This window comes from Corythoichthys intestinalis, chromosome 20 (assembly GCF_030265065.1).
Source record: "Corythoichthys intestinalis isolate RoL2023-P3 chromosome 20, ASM3026506v1, whole genome shotgun sequence".
Taxonomy (NCBI): Eukaryota; Metazoa; Chordata; class Actinopteri; order Syngnathiformes; family Syngnathidae; genus Corythoichthys; species Corythoichthys intestinalis.
The window spans coordinates 17,775,375-17,792,694 of record NC_080414.1 but is presented as its reverse complement, the minus strand read 5'-3'; the positions used below and the strand labels follow the sequence as shown (position 1 = coordinate 17,792,694).

The window sequence follows — 17,320 nt, the reverse complement described above, 5'->3', positions numbered from 1 at the left end:
TTTATTGCTTCTTCCTCTACGCATGTGATGTCAGCGTTGTCCCGCATTAAAAGTAGTCCGGGCAAAACGTGATGCTTAGAGCTGGCTAAATTAAACGATTCCTCGAGGTGAATAAAATTACTCGGATCAGTTTTTAAACTCGAGTTACTCGAGTTGCTCGAGCATTCGTTTCAGCTCTAATTGCTATATAAACATGGAACTACCACCACCAAAAGAAAGATTAGACTCTCTTCTTTCAGCAGGAAAAAAAAAGTAATTTCATATCTTTTTCCATTCTTTAGATATCAGCATTAGAAAATAGCTTAGTTTGAGCAATTTTCCAATTTCTAATGAAAAAACAGAGAAATTGAGCTTTTTGTAAAACCATACATTTCAAACATAAGTTTGACTTTAACACAGCTATTTTTCGCTTTTGTGACATCCCAAATGAATAATGTTTTCCTCCTACAAAATAACATAAACAACAAGAGAAATAGAGCTTTTGATAACAAAGTAACAATTTATTTACACATAACTAAACTACTGAACTGAGAGATGACGCTGTTGTGGTCACGGCTGTATCGGCATACGGGGTAAATTTTTCCCTCATCACCGCCTGTCTGTCTCATCAAGATAATTTTCTTTTGTAGTGACCACTACCTCACAACAGAATTCACCTAGGGAACTTGTGTGGGGCATGTGCCTTGTGTTTTACATCGTTCTCCACATTTTTCTCACGCTTCTTACTTCTTCCAACTTCTGTTTCCTGACTATTTCTCTTCATTCATTTCTTTTCATATGAGTTCTAATCAAATGCGCTACAGCCCTCCAGTGGCCAGTTTTATTGTTTTAAAATGGATTTTAAGCGTTGTGCTTTGGAGCAAACTTGCATTAGAACCTAGAGATGTCTCTTGTGAAAAAAATTTTTTGGACACTGAAACAATTAAAAATAGAACGTATTTATACATTTTTGGGAGGAAATGAGTTAAGGGTTTAATTGCACTGTGACTTATGAATACAGTGATACCTCGCTACTTGGTGCTACAAACTTCGCGCCCTCAGTCAATCGCGGAATTTTTTTTTCCCACAAAAAAAAAAAAAAAAAAAGTTAACGATGGTTGACAGACGTTAAGGTTTGATCTTGCCAGAGATGCCTGGAAGCCGAAACTTCAAAGCGCCGCATGCATCAATCATCTTTTAATTTGTTAAACAGTTGCTGTGGCAACTCATTGTGTGTAGCAGCTTGAGCGTATTTGAGAAGATTCACTCAATGAAGCATTTAATAAAGACAAACATTTTTCTACTTTATTCTTGTTTAAAAATAATTCGGTGGGAGGGCAACATGTTTAAAACTTAACATAATTATTATCTAGGGCATTGCCTTGCAATAATTATTTATTTTAGCATCTTTTTTGGACTGTTTGACCGATCGGCACCGTTCAAGTATCCAAACGACCAGAATTTTTGTGCAACATAGGGAATTTTTTAAACGGCTCCGAAAAATTTTCCGTTCGCCTGTAAACGCCGATTTTTCGGAAAAAAAAAAAAAAAGTTTCAAAATGTTTCTAGCTACATTTGAAGTGCTTAAAAACATTTATTAATAACTCATTCACGCCCAGCCATTTTCACCGGAGCAAGGCCCTTCGCTCCCGGCCGTTTTACTGGAGTTTGATTTTGCAAGGCCCACAGAAAATTCTGTTCTATTGTTATACAAACATGGAACCCACAAAAAGAAAGATTAGACTCTCTTCTTTAGTTTAGCTCTTTTAGTTCGTTAATATCTTTTTCCAATCTTTAGAAATCAGCATTAGAAAATAGCTTAGTTTGAGCAATTTTCCAATTTCTGATGAAAAAACTGAGAAATTGAGCTTTTGTAAAAGCATACATTTCTAAATTAACTTTGACTTTAACACAGCTATTTTTCGCTTTTGTGACATCCCAAACATCTGAATAATGTTCTTTCTACAAAATAACATAAACAACAAGACAAATAGAGCTTTTGATCGCAAAGTAACAGTTTATTTACACATAACTAAACTATTGAACTGTTGAACTATTTGCGCACATAACAACGGGGAAGGCTCTCGGCTGCTCCCGGTTGAATGAGGTGGTTCCCAGTAATCTGATGAGTCCGGATCAAGATCGGTCCCACTTTTTTCATCATCTTCATCGTTGGTCTCAAGCTCGGCCTCAGGACTAACGCAACGTGAGCTCCGCAGAACGCGTGTGGAACCTGACGCTGTTGTGGCAGTCACCGTCTTTCTCATCAAGATAGAATTTTTTAAATCCTTCTTTGACGATGGTTTCGTTTCCTTTTCAAACACTCCTCCAGTGTCGTTTGCCTTTTTTCCCCAATCTTTCTCCACATTTTTCTCAAATTCTCACGTGTCTTCACAAGATCCCTCCAACTTCCGTTTCCTGACCATTTTTTTTCACCTCCTTTCTTGGCCCAAGATGAGTTCTTACAAAATGTGCTACTGCCCTCCAGTGGCTATCCAGTTTTATTCCTTTAAAATGAGTTATGAGCATTGTGCATTGCAGTTTAGGTGCAATAGAACCTTGAGATGCCTCTTGTCAAAAAAAAAAAAAAGTAAAAGATGTATAAATACGGTTTTGGGACACTGAAACAATTAAAAATAGAACGTATTTATACGTTTTTGGGAGCAAATGAGATATATATACTGTATGCATAAAAGTTTTTAACAAATATTTTAATTATTTTTAAAATTAAATATGTCTTATATGTATCTCTTTCCATTGCTAAAGATGAATAAATGCATTTAACACACACACAAAAATGATTTTTTTGGGGGGTGGGAGGTTGGTACTTCGCGGTTTTTCACTTAACGCGGTGGGTTCTGGTACCCCATTAACCGCAAAAAACGAGGGATCACTGTACATTATTACAATAATACCTTAATATACATGTCTGTTTTTATTTTTATTTCATTTTTTAAAATGCCTTACTGTCGATGGTCTTTTAAGATAAACCTTTTAATGCCTTAATATACAAGGACGTTTAATTTTTAAATGCCTTACATGCCTTAAATGCCATAGTTTTTTTTCTTGTCTCACTTGTGCTAATAGTGAAGCGCTAGTGGTCAAACTCAACTCAGTAGTAGTGAACAATTCTTCATAAAAAAGGCTGTGAACAGTTTAATATCACTCCCGTTTAAGTTTGCCCTCAAAATGAACATAAATTTAAGGGAACTGCACGTTGCGTACTTACCACATCTTTCCTCTTTCGGTACGCTAGCTTGATGCTAATGCTAGTAATTTAGCATCTATGATGCAGTACTAAACCTTCAAGTTAATGAGTTAAGTTGTTACAAACGGAACAGAAAATAAAACAGTACTCACAGTTATGTAAGATATTCTCCATTCTTCACAGAAAACGAAATTATTATTTTATCAAAAAACAGCTTTAGAGCCGTTACTAATGTACAGTCCATCATTATACTCCCCCAGGTGGCTATATGTGGTAACAAAAACTTTCGCTTTTTAACCATATGCGTCCATTGACAACAATGAGACTTTTTTTTTTTTTTTTAACTTTTTAATGACAAACGTGAATGTCTTCAAGTCATTTGGAAATCAAATGTCCACAAAGAAAAGAAAAGATGAACATTGACATGACACTTCTGCTCCTGAGGAACACCAACGACGCAATTAAGAGCTTTTCGGACTACTGTACTGCTTCCCAACAGGGAATTATTTGAACAACAATAATATTCATCGTCATCATCATGAGGTCCGCTCTATCTAAGCTCCTGTTGCTACAAATGTTTTTACAAAACTGTAACAAAAACATTTAAAAAAGAAAAAAAATAATAATAATAATCACTGAGAGGGGAAAGAAGTGCATTGTGGGAAGTGTAGTCCTGACTGCTGAACTTGACAATAATACTGTTCAGGCACTGAGAAAGACAACTCAATTTTGTATTTTTGTCTTGAAATATTAGTTCATAAATACTGTATGCTTCAACTACTCTACACTATTTGCACTTATCAATGATAATCATCAATATTTACAGGATGATCGTTTGAATGCACCAGGGTGAAATTAAAACAACTTTTAATAGACCAATTTAAAATTTGCAGCAATACTATATATTATTTAAAAAATCAAATTGTAGCAAAACACTATTTTCTTATTTGATTTCTAGTCAACGTGGTAACCATTATGCTTATGTACAAAAGATCATTATGTTGATGTATTTTTGCACATTTTTGGGGGCTGAAAATTTTTGAGGTTTGTTCACATTCAGTCAATTTATCTATGCACGTGTCCAACTGTCAGTGTCATCACCAGGCTGCAACAGCGATATCCAGAGACTGGAAGAGTCACACAGAAAGGCATGGAAGTGGACGTCCAGTTAGAGCTGTACAGTAGCGCCTTGAGATACATGTTGTTCTATTACATTACACTGGGAAACAATTTGAAAAATAATTCTGTTGACAAAATTTGTTTTTCGAAATTGTTCCCGAGTGTTATTTCTGGCCGCTTTTGGATCACATCTTTGGGACAGACAGTAGTTTCGTTGAAGGTGAAGACAGACTGGTAATCTTGCATAGAAGACAGTTTGTGCTTTGAGTGTGACATGAGTTAGCACCAAGATGGCGGCATGTCAGTCAGCCCTTGTAGAGAAGAAGTTTTCGCAAGGTTCAAACATGGGCGGAGTGTCTTGGCGTCAATGCTTTGAGGCTACCGTGGCAGAGCAGCAGCGTGGCGGCGGCGGCGGGCGCCTCGGGTCTTGCCGGCGGAATGAAAACGGGGCAGGATCGCGTGCGTGCGTGGCTTTTGCGGCCGCCAGCGTGGCCCACCAGCTCGCTGACGGTGCCTAGGAGCAAGGGCGGCGGGGGTAGCGGCGGCCGAGGGCTGGCGCGCCAACGTTCCGGCCGCTCCTCCTTGTGCTTGATGGAGTACCACGTGAGGAAGATGAAGATAAAACCCACAAATTTGAGGCTGGCGGCCAGTCCGAAGTAGACGAAGCGGAAAGCGGTGACGTCGTACTCCCAGCACGAGCCGTGCACACCGCAGTCCTGCTGCCACAGCATGCACGTGGTGTCGATCACTGCCCCGAAGTAGATCGGTGTTGGGATGTACGCTGGAGAAATGACATCATTGCAAGAAATGAGAGAAGGCGGTGCTATAGGTCTTTGTCACCACTTGGTGGGAGCATTGCACCGTTCACATCAGTTAAATTCCATCAAATAAAATGAAGAAATCATTTCTAGAACTGTAAATTGAATATACCGTATTTTTCGGACTACAAGTCGCTCCTGAGTATAAGTCGATCCAGCCATAAAATGCCCAACGAAGAGAAAAAAAAAACATATACAAGTCGCACCGGAGTATAAGTCGAATTTTTGGGGGAAATTTACTTGATAAAATCCAACACATAGAACAGACATGTCATCTTGAAAGGCAATTTAATATAAAAATACAATAGAGAACAACATGCTAAATAAATGTACACTGTACAGTGCATGAACAACGAAATGTGAATATACTGTCCTACGCTACGGCCTGTGCTGGCTATGCAGCGAACTCGCAAAAGACAATGCTGGACGTCCGTATAATTTTCTGAATCAATTTGGTCCTCGATAGAAAACAGGTTCGCATCAACGTAAATAAATGATAATTAGGTACTATTAGTAATAAGTAACAGGTTAGCATGCGTTCGCTATCATTAGCACATCGTTCAAACAACCACACAACTGGCTCTAAGTGTCCGATCGCGGGTGGAAAACACACAACAACAACAGAAAAGATGATACACGCAGGCATTGCCTCTGTAGAGATGATTTAAAAGCATAAACAATGAAAGTAGGTTCGCATCCGTCTATTCTCTCTAGCTAACTCACTCACTCACTCACTCAGAGCTACGTAGCTGTCCGTCTTCTTCTGGCGTGTCACGTAAACAAGTGCGAGTGCGCCCTCACGTGGGCGTGAAAGCGCCACAAACTAAATGCATCCATTTCAAGATAAAAAAGTCAATAATACAATTGAACATACACTGCCAAAGGCAGAACGCGAACGTGGCCATAGCTATAAAGAGTTATTCAGATAACTATAGCATAAGAACATGCTAACAACTTTACAAAACCATCAGTGTCACTGCAAAACACCAAAATAAAATGTGAAATTATATCATAATGTGTTAATAATTCCACACATAAGTCGCTCCTGAGTATAAGTCGCACCCCCAGCCAAAGTATGAAAAAAACCGCGACTTATAGTCCGAAAAATACGGTACTCACCAAGAGTTCTGAGAAGGACAAACTGCATGCCCAGAGCAAAAGGCCTCTCTTCTTCATCCACAGACCTGAGAAAACAAACAATATTATACACATTAACAGGTGAAAGCCCTTATGCGAGCGCAAACCTCACCTGAGCGTGACGATGATGGCGGAGGGTTGCGCGCAAGCGGTGATGAGGGTGACGATGAAGAGGAAGACGAGAAAGGGGATGAGCGTGTTGCACGTGCGGTCGCACTTTCCCGAGGTGGCGAAGCCATTCTCGTTCAGGTACGTCTTGACGATGACCAGCTGCAGCTGATTGACGGGTCCGCCGCTCGACTGTGGCGTGATCACCTGACGGCTCTGCACGCAGCTGCACTCCGTGTAGTTCCGCATCTGACCCATAACAAGCCGTAATGTATGAATTTAAAGAAAGAAATAAAAATGGAGATTCAGTTTGAATTATATTTGACATACTTTGCCTGGTGTATATGTATTTTGTGTAGTAGCTGTTTTTTGTAAATTTGTTAATTTGGTGAAAATTTTTTGTGTATTTTTCATCAAATATTTTGTCCATATATCCTAATTTTCGCAAAATAAACTGACTATAAAACGCCACCCACCAAATTTGACACGAAAACGGCGTGTGTTGATAGATAAGCCGCACTGGACTATAAGCCACAGCTGTCCTCACTGTATTATGGGATATTTACACCAAAAGATATTAACCGGTAACACTTTCTTTGACAGCGGCATCATAAGACTGTCATGAGACCAAATTAACCACTATGAAGCTTTGAACCAATTGGCTGCAATGCTTCATTGCTTCAAGAAGCTTCATTTGGCCATCACAGTTCTCTTGGGGGAGATATTTAACCTCTGCTGCCAACATGCCTCCTAGCAAGCATTGCAGCGCTACAGATGTGAATAAAAAAATCAAAATTCATGTTGTGTGTTAATTATTTCTTCAGTTACTCTTGTACTTGTTTCATTAATTGCTAGTTATGGAATTTGTTAACACTTTATTTGACAGTGGCGTTATAAGACTGTCATGAGACCATCATAATTATGACATGATACTGCCATGAGCGTTAATGAATTCTTATGACAGATAAAGATGTCATTTTGTGACATGCGGCAAATGATGTCCATTTTGAATGCATGTAAAAGATCCGAGCTAGACATAAATGGAATTAGTGACATAATTTGCCGTAATTTGAGACTTGATGATATCTGTCATAAGCATTCATTAATTCCCATGATAATGTCATGTCATGATTATGACAGTCTTATATGTTACCTATACCCAAATAAATCAACAAATAAGCCGCATTGGACTAAAAGCCACGGGATTTAAGATTGGAGAAAAAAGCAGCGGCTTATAGTCCGAAAATTATGGTATTTAAATTAAACTGAACTAAATTAAATTAGTCCCCACACCATTGTTGTCATGACATTTTTCCATTTCAACATAATTTTAAAATCCCTATTTATTTATTTATTTACATTTTACAGCAAATAAATGATTGGGGTTTCAATATTTTTGTATATGAATATGCATTTTCTCCATACAACAGACTAAAATGCTTATCCATGCATGTAAACTATTTTGGGGGGGCTTGAATAAGAACAAAATTTGACCAGAATTTTTGTAAATTATCATGTGACCAACTCAAACTAAATGTTCACAAAATTTTAGAGCAGATATGGTAATTTCAGTTGCCAGCAGAGGGTACTATTGCTATTACAGTGGTACCTCTGCATACGAGGTCTTCCAGGACATGGTTTTGTAAATCGAAATGGTCGTATGTGGAGCAGGATTTTCCCATAAGAATACATTATAATTCCATTAATTCGTTCCACAGCCCGAAAACCTACACTATATGCTTAATAAATGCTTCTGATACTATTGCAAATCGCAATTACATAGAGCAAAACAAGAAAATTATGACTAAAAATCGGAATAATAATATAATAATAGTAATAATAATGATAAAAATAAAAATAATAATACCTAATAATTTAACTAATTGCCAATCAATCTGGCCAAGTGGTTCGGAACTTCACAAGAAGCTTCATTGGTCATCACTAGTATGCATGTTGTGTTGCACAAGTTCTGAAATAAATGATTGAAAACCTGACGAAGCTGGCGATTTTTTGGCGTTGCTCCCACAATAATAATTGTCACTTTAAGACATAAAGACTGGCGAACAGAGTTCGGAGGAGGACTGTCGAGATCGTAGACATTCTACAGCCGTATTGTCGAGCCAGTTCAAGGACACGCACACCACGCTCATATTTTGCTATCATTTCCATCTTCATTTCAATGGTAAGCCTCACCTTTTTCTTTTTTTCACCACTTGCACTAACATTCTTGGAACTCATGTTGATTTCTCTCACAACAAAATCCGCCGTGCGTCCGTCTTGCGGGAAAACAAAGAAACTGCGGCGTTGTCATAAATCGGCGTATTTTGAGCATGTCGTCGGATGTAGAAACAAATGGCGAGTCAAATTTTACGTTGGATGTCGAAAAGATCGTGTGTCGAAGCGATCGTATGCCGAGGTACCACTATATTTGTAAATGAAGGTGTCTGTATAGACACATTAATTCATATTTGCACAAAATCTACATGTAAAACGCATTTATTTTCTTCTTTCCATTAAATTAATGATTGAGGCTGTACAGATTTCACATGTCGGCAGGATCATAACATGTTCAAAATCTGAGTTATGGGGAACAAGGTCCATTACAGTTTGTTTCATCCAGCGCTCATTGTTAGTTCCACAAAGGCAGCATTGATTCAAGAGTGAGAGTGTGTGTGAGCGCTTACCCCGGTGCTGTCGTTGCCCACAGCGCTGCATCCGGCCAAGCAGGGGTTGAAGTAGGTGATGCCGTCCGATCCACACACGGGTGCGTACTCGTGGATGCGGCAGCCGCAATTGACGTTGCAACTTCCCGTCAGATTTCTGTGCGTCAGCGTCAATGTCGGGCTGAAAAATGAGTGCAAAAACACTCAGGTTTACTGCCAATGAGCTGTCGTGTCCACCTGCACAGTTTTTGTGTTTTTATTTAGCATCTTAAAAAAAAAAAAAATTGGGGTGTATTTTGGATTTTTTTGTGGAACCTTGGTATTAGGGCTGTCAAATGATTAAAAATTTTAATCGAGGTAATTACAGCTTAAAAATTAATCATAAATAATCGCAATTCGAACCATCTATAAAATATGCCATATTTTTCTGTAAATTATTGTTGGAATGGAAAGACAAGACACAAGAGTGACAAGACGGATTTATACATTCAACATACGGTAGATAAGTACTGTATTAGTTTATTATAACAATAAATCAACAAGATGGCATTAACATTATTAACATTCTCTTAAAGCGATCCATGGATAGAAAGACTTGTAGTTCTTAAAAGATAAATGTTAGTACAAGTTATAGAAATTTTATATTAAAACCCCTCTTAATGTTTCGTTTTATTCAAATTTGTAAAATTTTCAATCAAAAAATAAACTAATAGCTCGCCATTGTTGAGGTCAATCAGTTGGACCCAAGCGCCAGCAGGGGGCGCCAAACACCAAAAAACAAGTAACAAGCGGACATTACACTCTGATGGCATTTTAATCTGTTTGAGCGGGGCATGTGCGTTAATTCTGTCAAATATTTTAACGTGATTAATTTTAAAAATTGATTACCGCCCGTTAACGCGATAATTTTGACAGCCCTACTTGGTATATTTCTTTTCAAAAATATTATTATTTGTACTTATCAAATTGTTGGGTTAGTTTCTAATATTTTTCCCCAATATATTTTGAGTTTTTTTTTTTTCAGTTTTATTTCATTTAATTGAACTATCACTTTGGTTCAAATTTAATCGTGCAAGTGCATAAAATACTGTATTTTGACGAGTCCTTGACACATCCCGCAACACAGTGATCCCTCGCTACTTCGCGCTTCAAACTTCGCGCCCTCAGTCCATCGCGGATTTTTAGTTTTCTCATTACAAAAATAAATAAATAAATACAGATGAGCTGTCCCGATCTGATCTCGTAGTCTCACTCTCCCTCCTGCTCCTTTTCTTGGTGAGGTAGTGCACTGGAGTTGCTTATTAAAGTTAACAATGATTGACAGACATTAAGGTTTGATCTTGCCAGAGATGCATGGAAGTGGAAACTTCAACGAGCCGCATGCGTCAATCATCGTGTAACTTGAACAGTTGCTGTGGCAACTTATTGTGTGTAAGCGAGCAGCTTGAGCGGATTTGAATGGACGCATTCCATGAAGCAAGCATTTTTGTACTTTATTATTGTTTTGAAATAATTCGGTGGGCAGTAACATGTTTTAAACATCATAATTAATACATTAGAAGTTCTTAAAAAACTATATATATATATACATATATATATACAGTGCTGCTCGAAAGTTTGTGAACCCCACAGCGATGGTCAGATTTTTTGTAAAAAAAACTAAAATAACCTTATTAAATGTTAAGTTATACCCAAATCCACAATACTGACATTCCAAATAATGGACTGAAACAAAAGAAATAGTTATATTGTCATTCTTTATTTAACAAAAGTGGTTGATTTAAGAAAAACTCAGATATCATGTGTGCAAAAGTATGTGAACCCCTTCAGTTAATAGGATATTGCGCCTCCTTTTGCAGAGATTACCTCAACCAAACGGTTTCTGTAGTGACTAATCAGCCTCTCACATCTACTTTGGGGGATTTTTGCCCATTCTTCCTTGCAGAACGCAGTCAGTTGAGAGAGGTTTGATGGGCGTCTGGCATGAACTGCTCGCTTCAGGTCCCGCCACAGCATTTCAATGGGATTTAGGTCAGGACTTTGACTGGGCCAGTCCAGAACACGAATCTTCTTCTTTTTCAGCCATTCCTTGGTTGTATTGCTGGAATGCTTTGGATCATTATCATGTTGCATGATCCACCTTCTGCCAAGCTTTAACTTCAAAACAGATGGCGTCAGGTTATGTTCTAGGATTTGACAATATTCCTCAGAATTCATGATTCCCTGGACTATGTGGAGTTGTCCAGGTCCTGAGGATGAAAAGCAAGCCCAGATCTTGACATTCCCACCTCCATGCTTCACTGTTGGGAGAAGGTTCGTTTGGTGGTATGCGGTGTTGACTTTTCGCCAGACATGGCGGTTTTGGTTGTGACCAAACAGTTCAATTTTGCACCTACATCAGTTGATGAAAACTCTTTTTAATTTAGTCTCGACAACACAACTGTTAAAAAAACAAAAAAAAACTACTGAATTGATTGATTAGGAAATCAGGTTGAAATAATAGAAAATTCCAAAATGTTGAGGGGGTTCACAAACTTTCGAGCAGCACTGTATATATATATATATATATATATATATATATATATATATATATATATATATATACATATTAGAGATGTGATCCCGATCGATCGGGTCCGATCACGTCATTTTCAAAGTATCGGATTCGGCAAAAAAATATCGACCATGCCTTCTTTTAATATACGTTTTAATATACGTATATATATATATATATATATATATATTTTTTTTTTTTTTTTTTAATTAAATCGTTTTCTAATTGTATTTAACGTTACAGACATAATATGTTACACTCATCCAGAGTCTTTAGTTTAGGCTTAAGGTAGGGTTATCATATTTATCCCGATAACGGCGGTTATTAATTTTTTTAAAAAATGTATCACGTTAAAATATTTAACGCAATTAATGCATTCGCTGCACGACCCACTCACGCATTGTCGCGCTCAATCTGTAATGACGCCGTTTTACCTAGATAGAGAGATAAAAAGCAGCGTGAAATGAGTGGAGTGAATTTTGGCAGCCTTTGGAGCCTTTTTTTAATTGGCTAAAGCCTTACAATCCCTCTCCCTACGATTAGAAATATCATGGGAAGCAATGTGGGGAAGCAAGGTAGCAATTGATCTTTTTCACACCTTATGTTATTTCCCAACGCAGAGAAGATATATCAATTGGTAGCACTACGCACAGTCATGGTTCCACTTTCCATCATGCATTTGGGCATGGCTACAGTATCATTTACTGAAGGCTCAACAAATACACTAGATGGCAATATTTAGTCACAATATACAAAGTCACAAGTCTTTCTATCCGTGTATCCCTCTCACAGAAAGAATGTTAATAATGTAAATGCCATCTTGAGGATTTATTGTCATAATAAACAAATACAGTACTTATGTACTGTATGTTGAATGTATATATTCGTCCGAGTTTCATTCATTTTTTGCTTAATGCATTGCCAAAATATATATGATCGGGAAAAATTATTGGGAATGATTGGAATTGAATCGGGTGCAAAAAAAAGTAATCGGATCGGGAAACATCGGGATCGGCAGATACTCAAACTAAAACGATCGGATCGGGAGCAAAAAAGATGATTGGAACAACCCTAATATATATATATATATATATATATATACACACATACTGTATACATAATACTTTTTAAAAATTCTTTTAATTTTTTAAATTAAACATGTACTGTATATCTCTTTCCAATATCAAATCTGAATAGATACCTTGAACACTCAAAAATACCTATATATATATATATATATATATATATATATATATATATATATATATATATATATATATATATATATATATATATATATATATATATATATTTTTTTTTTTTTTTTTTTTTTTTTTTTTTTTCGGGTGGGGGTGGGTGGCTACTTCGTGGTTTTTCCACTTATCGCGGCGGGTTCTGGTCCCCATTAACCATGAAAAACGAGGAATCACTGAATTGTGATTACGGTGTACTGCTAACTGTGATGTGACATGTTCTACAAAAATGTATATTGTAACATGCATTTAAGGTCAAATTGACAACCTTATTCATGCTTACTAAGTTGTGTTTTTTTTTTATTTCCAAGTGCTGGTCTCTAGACGGGCAATCCAGAGAGCAGACAAGTCTCCCAGGAATAAAGAAAAAAAAAGAGGACAAGCTCCACATTCCTCACGCAGGTGCAAGTAACCATTCTGCCCATCTCAGCCAGTTTGACAAGCAGCACCATTATTATTATTCATCCGTTCTAATATTTATCCCTTCTCATTCTCATGTTGGTAAAAGAAACCAAAAATAGGAGTGGCCAGCCCATAATATATGACTAATAAGCGATACGTATGATGCTAGCATAATTCAGGGAGGCAGTAGAGGTGACAGAGTGATTAACATGTGTGAGTGTTGTTTGTCATTCATTACCACTCTGAGTGATGTCAACATCCAAGACTATTTCCAAGCTATTTACAGCAGGCATTTAGGACCCCTGCAAATCTAGCTAGCAATAAACAATAGAGGGCGACTACAAATCTCTTGATAATGTGGTCTTTGTCACGCTTGGGAAGTTTGGCCTAGCTCCAAACTTGTGAAGTGGACTTTGGAGTTTCCAAGAAGAGTCTTTGAAGAACTCCTGGAAAATGGCTTCAAAATGTCCACTTTCAAGACAAATGCTAACTTCCTGTTTCTCTTGCACAATGGGTTCTTGAGAGTTTTTGGTGTGTCCACGCGGCTATATGAGTTTTTTCATATTGCTAAGCAGTGTTGTTAATAACGGCGTTACAATATAACGGCGTTACTAACGGCGTTATTTTTTTCAGTAATGAGTAATCTAATTAATTACTTTTCTCATCTTGGCAACGCCGTTACCGTTACTGAGGCGGGAAAGGCGTGCGTTACTATGCGTTACTAAGTTGGTTGAATAAAAAAAAGTCTGAGAGAAACGGACTCACGGGGACGAGAGCAGAGCAGGAGTGGGGAAGACGCCGTTGCAACCGCGATGCTAGGTGGCTCCAATAATACCTGACTGCAGCCATAGCCGACAAACTACACCCACATGACACGGTAGATATCATATTATAGAACTAGATGCAGATGACAGACACTGCTGCATTGCCAACATGTTTTAAGGACTACATGCGTTTGTAAACAGCCGCCATCTTAAAGCAGTAGACCTCTCAGGAAGGCCCTGATGTAGAGATCCTTCCTAGCGAACCTAAGTAATTTTTTTTTAAATCTAAAATGCTCCTAAATCGACAAAATCTTAACTTAAATCTATCTTTAAATGATGAAACAGTTTTAAAACTTACACATGTTTAAAGTAGACAGAAGGGAACTAATGCAATAACGGGAGAAATTTTAACAACTTTAACGATTGATTCACAACTTTAAATGACTTCCACACATAGCAAAGGTTACTAGCTAGTTATCGCAATACCCTTTTGTCTAGTTAAGTTGAGGGTAAAGAATTGGGCTAGGGCCAATTGTCCCCCAAACCCTTTAAGCTTCACATTGTGTGACCTGTTTTTTTTTGGATTTTTTTTTTGAGAAAAAATAAAATATATCACTAGTTACTTTGCCAAGTAACTAATTACTCTTACATTCAGGTAACTGAGTTACTAACGCAATTACTTTTTGGGAGAAGTAATTTGTAACTGTAATTAATTACTTTTTTAAAGTAAAATTAACAACACTGTTGCTAAGTGAAGTTAGTTTCCGGGGCTGAATTTTTAAAGAATTGCAGAGGTACTTGTTTTCTCGTAGAAATGGCCAAAATGGTCTTAAAACGGTGAGCTAAAACAAAATTGGTCCCAAGTTCTTCTACACTTAGTTTCTGAAGACTTTTTTTGTGGGTCTACTCCAGAGGTGGGTATAGTAGCCAAAAATATTACTCAAGTAAGAGTAGCGTTACTTCAAAATAATATTACTCGAGTAAAAGTAGTCATCCAAAAAATGTACTCAAGTACCGTATTGTCCGGACTATAAGTCGCACCTAAGTATAAGTCGCACTAGCCATAAAAGGCCCAACAAAAAGGAAAAAAACATATAAGTCGCACCGGAGTATAAGTCACATTTTTGGGGGAAATTTACTAGGTAAAATCCAACACATAGAACAGATATGTCATCTTGAAAGGCAATTTAAAATACAAATACAATAGAGAACAACATGCTGAATAAGTGTACAGTATGATAATGTTACATGACGCATGAACAACGAAATGCAAATGTGGCCGGTAGGTTAACGTAACATAGCTTTTAAGAGTTATTCAGATAACTATAGCATAAAGAACAAGCTAACAAGTTTACCAAACCATCAGTGTCACTCCAAAACACCATAATAACATGTGAAATGATATAATAATGTGTTAATAATTTCACACATAAGTCGCTCCAGAGTATAAGTCGCACCCCCAGCCAAACTACGAAAGAAACTGTGACTTATAGTCCGAAAAATACGGTACAAGTAAAAAAGTATCCAGTTAAAAGAATAATCAAGTAATGAGTAACATTTTGAGTAATTGCTTATTTTTGTTTGTTTTTTTTAAACAATGTTTTTTTTTTTTTTTTTTTTTACCTATATGAACTGTTGTTATAATGATGGGGTACAATAACTAACATAAACACATGAAGCCAAAGTTTAGGAAAAAAAAAAAAAATCATTAAAGAGAGGAAAGAAACAGTAATGAAGCATAATAGTGGAGAAAATAGTTCCTAGTTTGAGTAGTGAATACTGGAGTTCCTTCATAGTTACTATTAGGAAATTAAAAGGATCATATCTCTGGTTTTCTGTGGTCAATCGGTGCCAAATAAAAACTGGGAGAGAGTTTTAAATCTGTGATTAAAGTTTTTATTTAATTATAACTAATTATTTTTATTTATTAATTTTTAATTATTAATTAATTTATTTATTTATCTAATTGGTGTAATGGAGTCATGTGATTATTGTTGTGACGTCTCATTGGTGAAATTAGTAGCGCTACTCTTGGCAATAGCATCGATAGCAAAAAAAAATCTAATCTGCAGAATAAAGAGGAAAAATGTAACGATTCTTATGTAGCCCAAAGTAGCGGAGTAAGAATAGCGTTTTTCTTCACAAATCTACCCAAGTAAAAGTAAAATTATGGCTTAGTAAAACTACTCTTAGAAGTACATTTTTCTCAAAAATTTAATCAAGTAAATGTAACTGAGTAAATGTAACAGAGTACATGTAACGCGTTACTACACACCTCTGGAAACTAATTACAAATGTGTTAGTTTTTTGTTTTTTTTTCAACAATTAGGGTTTTTTTTGTCGGTTTTCCGTGGTCAATCAATGCCAAATTAAGACTAGGAGAAAGGTTCGAGTCATGTTGAGGCCAGCGCTCAATGTCAATTTTTTAATTTTTTACGGTGCTTTAAACACGCTATGTGATTGAACAGGCTGGAGTGATCATAGAATGGCAAGGTTGCCATGCCTACCAAATTTCATGCTGCTAAGTGAAATTTGCTTGGGATCTAAATTTGGAAAATTAAAACCTTTTCGTGCTCACCCAGTGGTGTAAGGTATGTTGATGCCTCCAAGATTGATGCTCTCGCATCCCACGATGAAGAGCGTAGAAAAACAGAGCAGCGACACGCCGCTGCAGATCATTGCTAGCTTGGCCGACTCGCGAGCACCTAGCTTTAGCTTCTTGATGATGTAGCCGCCTAGCACGATACCCACGCCTGCGCTTGGCACAATGATTAAACCTAGAAAAAGAAAGAGAAGAAGATGTTAGAGATCATTTCCAGTTTGAATGAAAATAGATTCCATTTGTTTCTTCTGGTTCTTGTTCATTGCATCCATTTTAACATGGTTTGGGTGTCCATAGCAACCGCACCACCCCATACCCTTTGTATCCTGGCAACAAACAGCACGTGTGCATCTAGAAATGAGCATATGTTGACCAGCAAGATACTTGGACACAAATACACGTCTTCCTGCTGTTAGCGGCCATGTCGGCACTGCGCTAATCCCGCGAGCTGCGCATCATCAACACCACTAAAGGATTAGATTAGTGCGGGACAAATTAAAAGGGAAAGAAATAGATGTGCCCGCGTAATAAACGTCTTCCACTCAAGGGATGGTGGGAGCACTTTTATTACTGAATCAAAGTCAGCAGGACAGCATGACTCACACTAGGAAAAGTCGACGTGAACTTTTAAGTGTTCTCATAATGACTGCTTGCATCAATGTGATTTCTTGTGTTAGTTTCATTCAAAGCTATTAAAAAGATGGGCTGGACAA

At 37.3% G+C, this 17,320-nt stretch overlaps 1 protein-coding gene across 1 annotated transcript in view; it reads right to left on the bottom strand.

Annotated features, from left to right (window-relative positions):
- Nucleotides 1-3,513: 3,513 nt before the first annotated feature.
- Nucleotides 3,514-17,320, bottom strand: part of LOC130908423 (solute carrier organic anion transporter family member 5A1) — a 62,042-nt gene continuing 48,235 nt past the window's right edge. The window contains exons 7-11 of the mRNA XM_057823827.1: nt 16,584-16,782; nt 9,054-9,213; nt 6,374-6,618; nt 6,244-6,308; nt 3,514-5,087 (exon numbers count right to left, since the gene is read on the bottom strand). Of these exons, the coding sequence (XP_057679810.1) occupies nt 4,645-5,087; nt 6,244-6,308; nt 6,374-6,618; nt 9,054-9,213; nt 16,584-16,782 (1,112 nt within the window). The 3' untranslated portion in view covers nt 3,514-4,644. The remainder of the gene's footprint in view (nt 5,088-6,243; nt 6,309-6,373; nt 6,619-9,053; nt 9,214-16,583; nt 16,783-17,320) is intronic.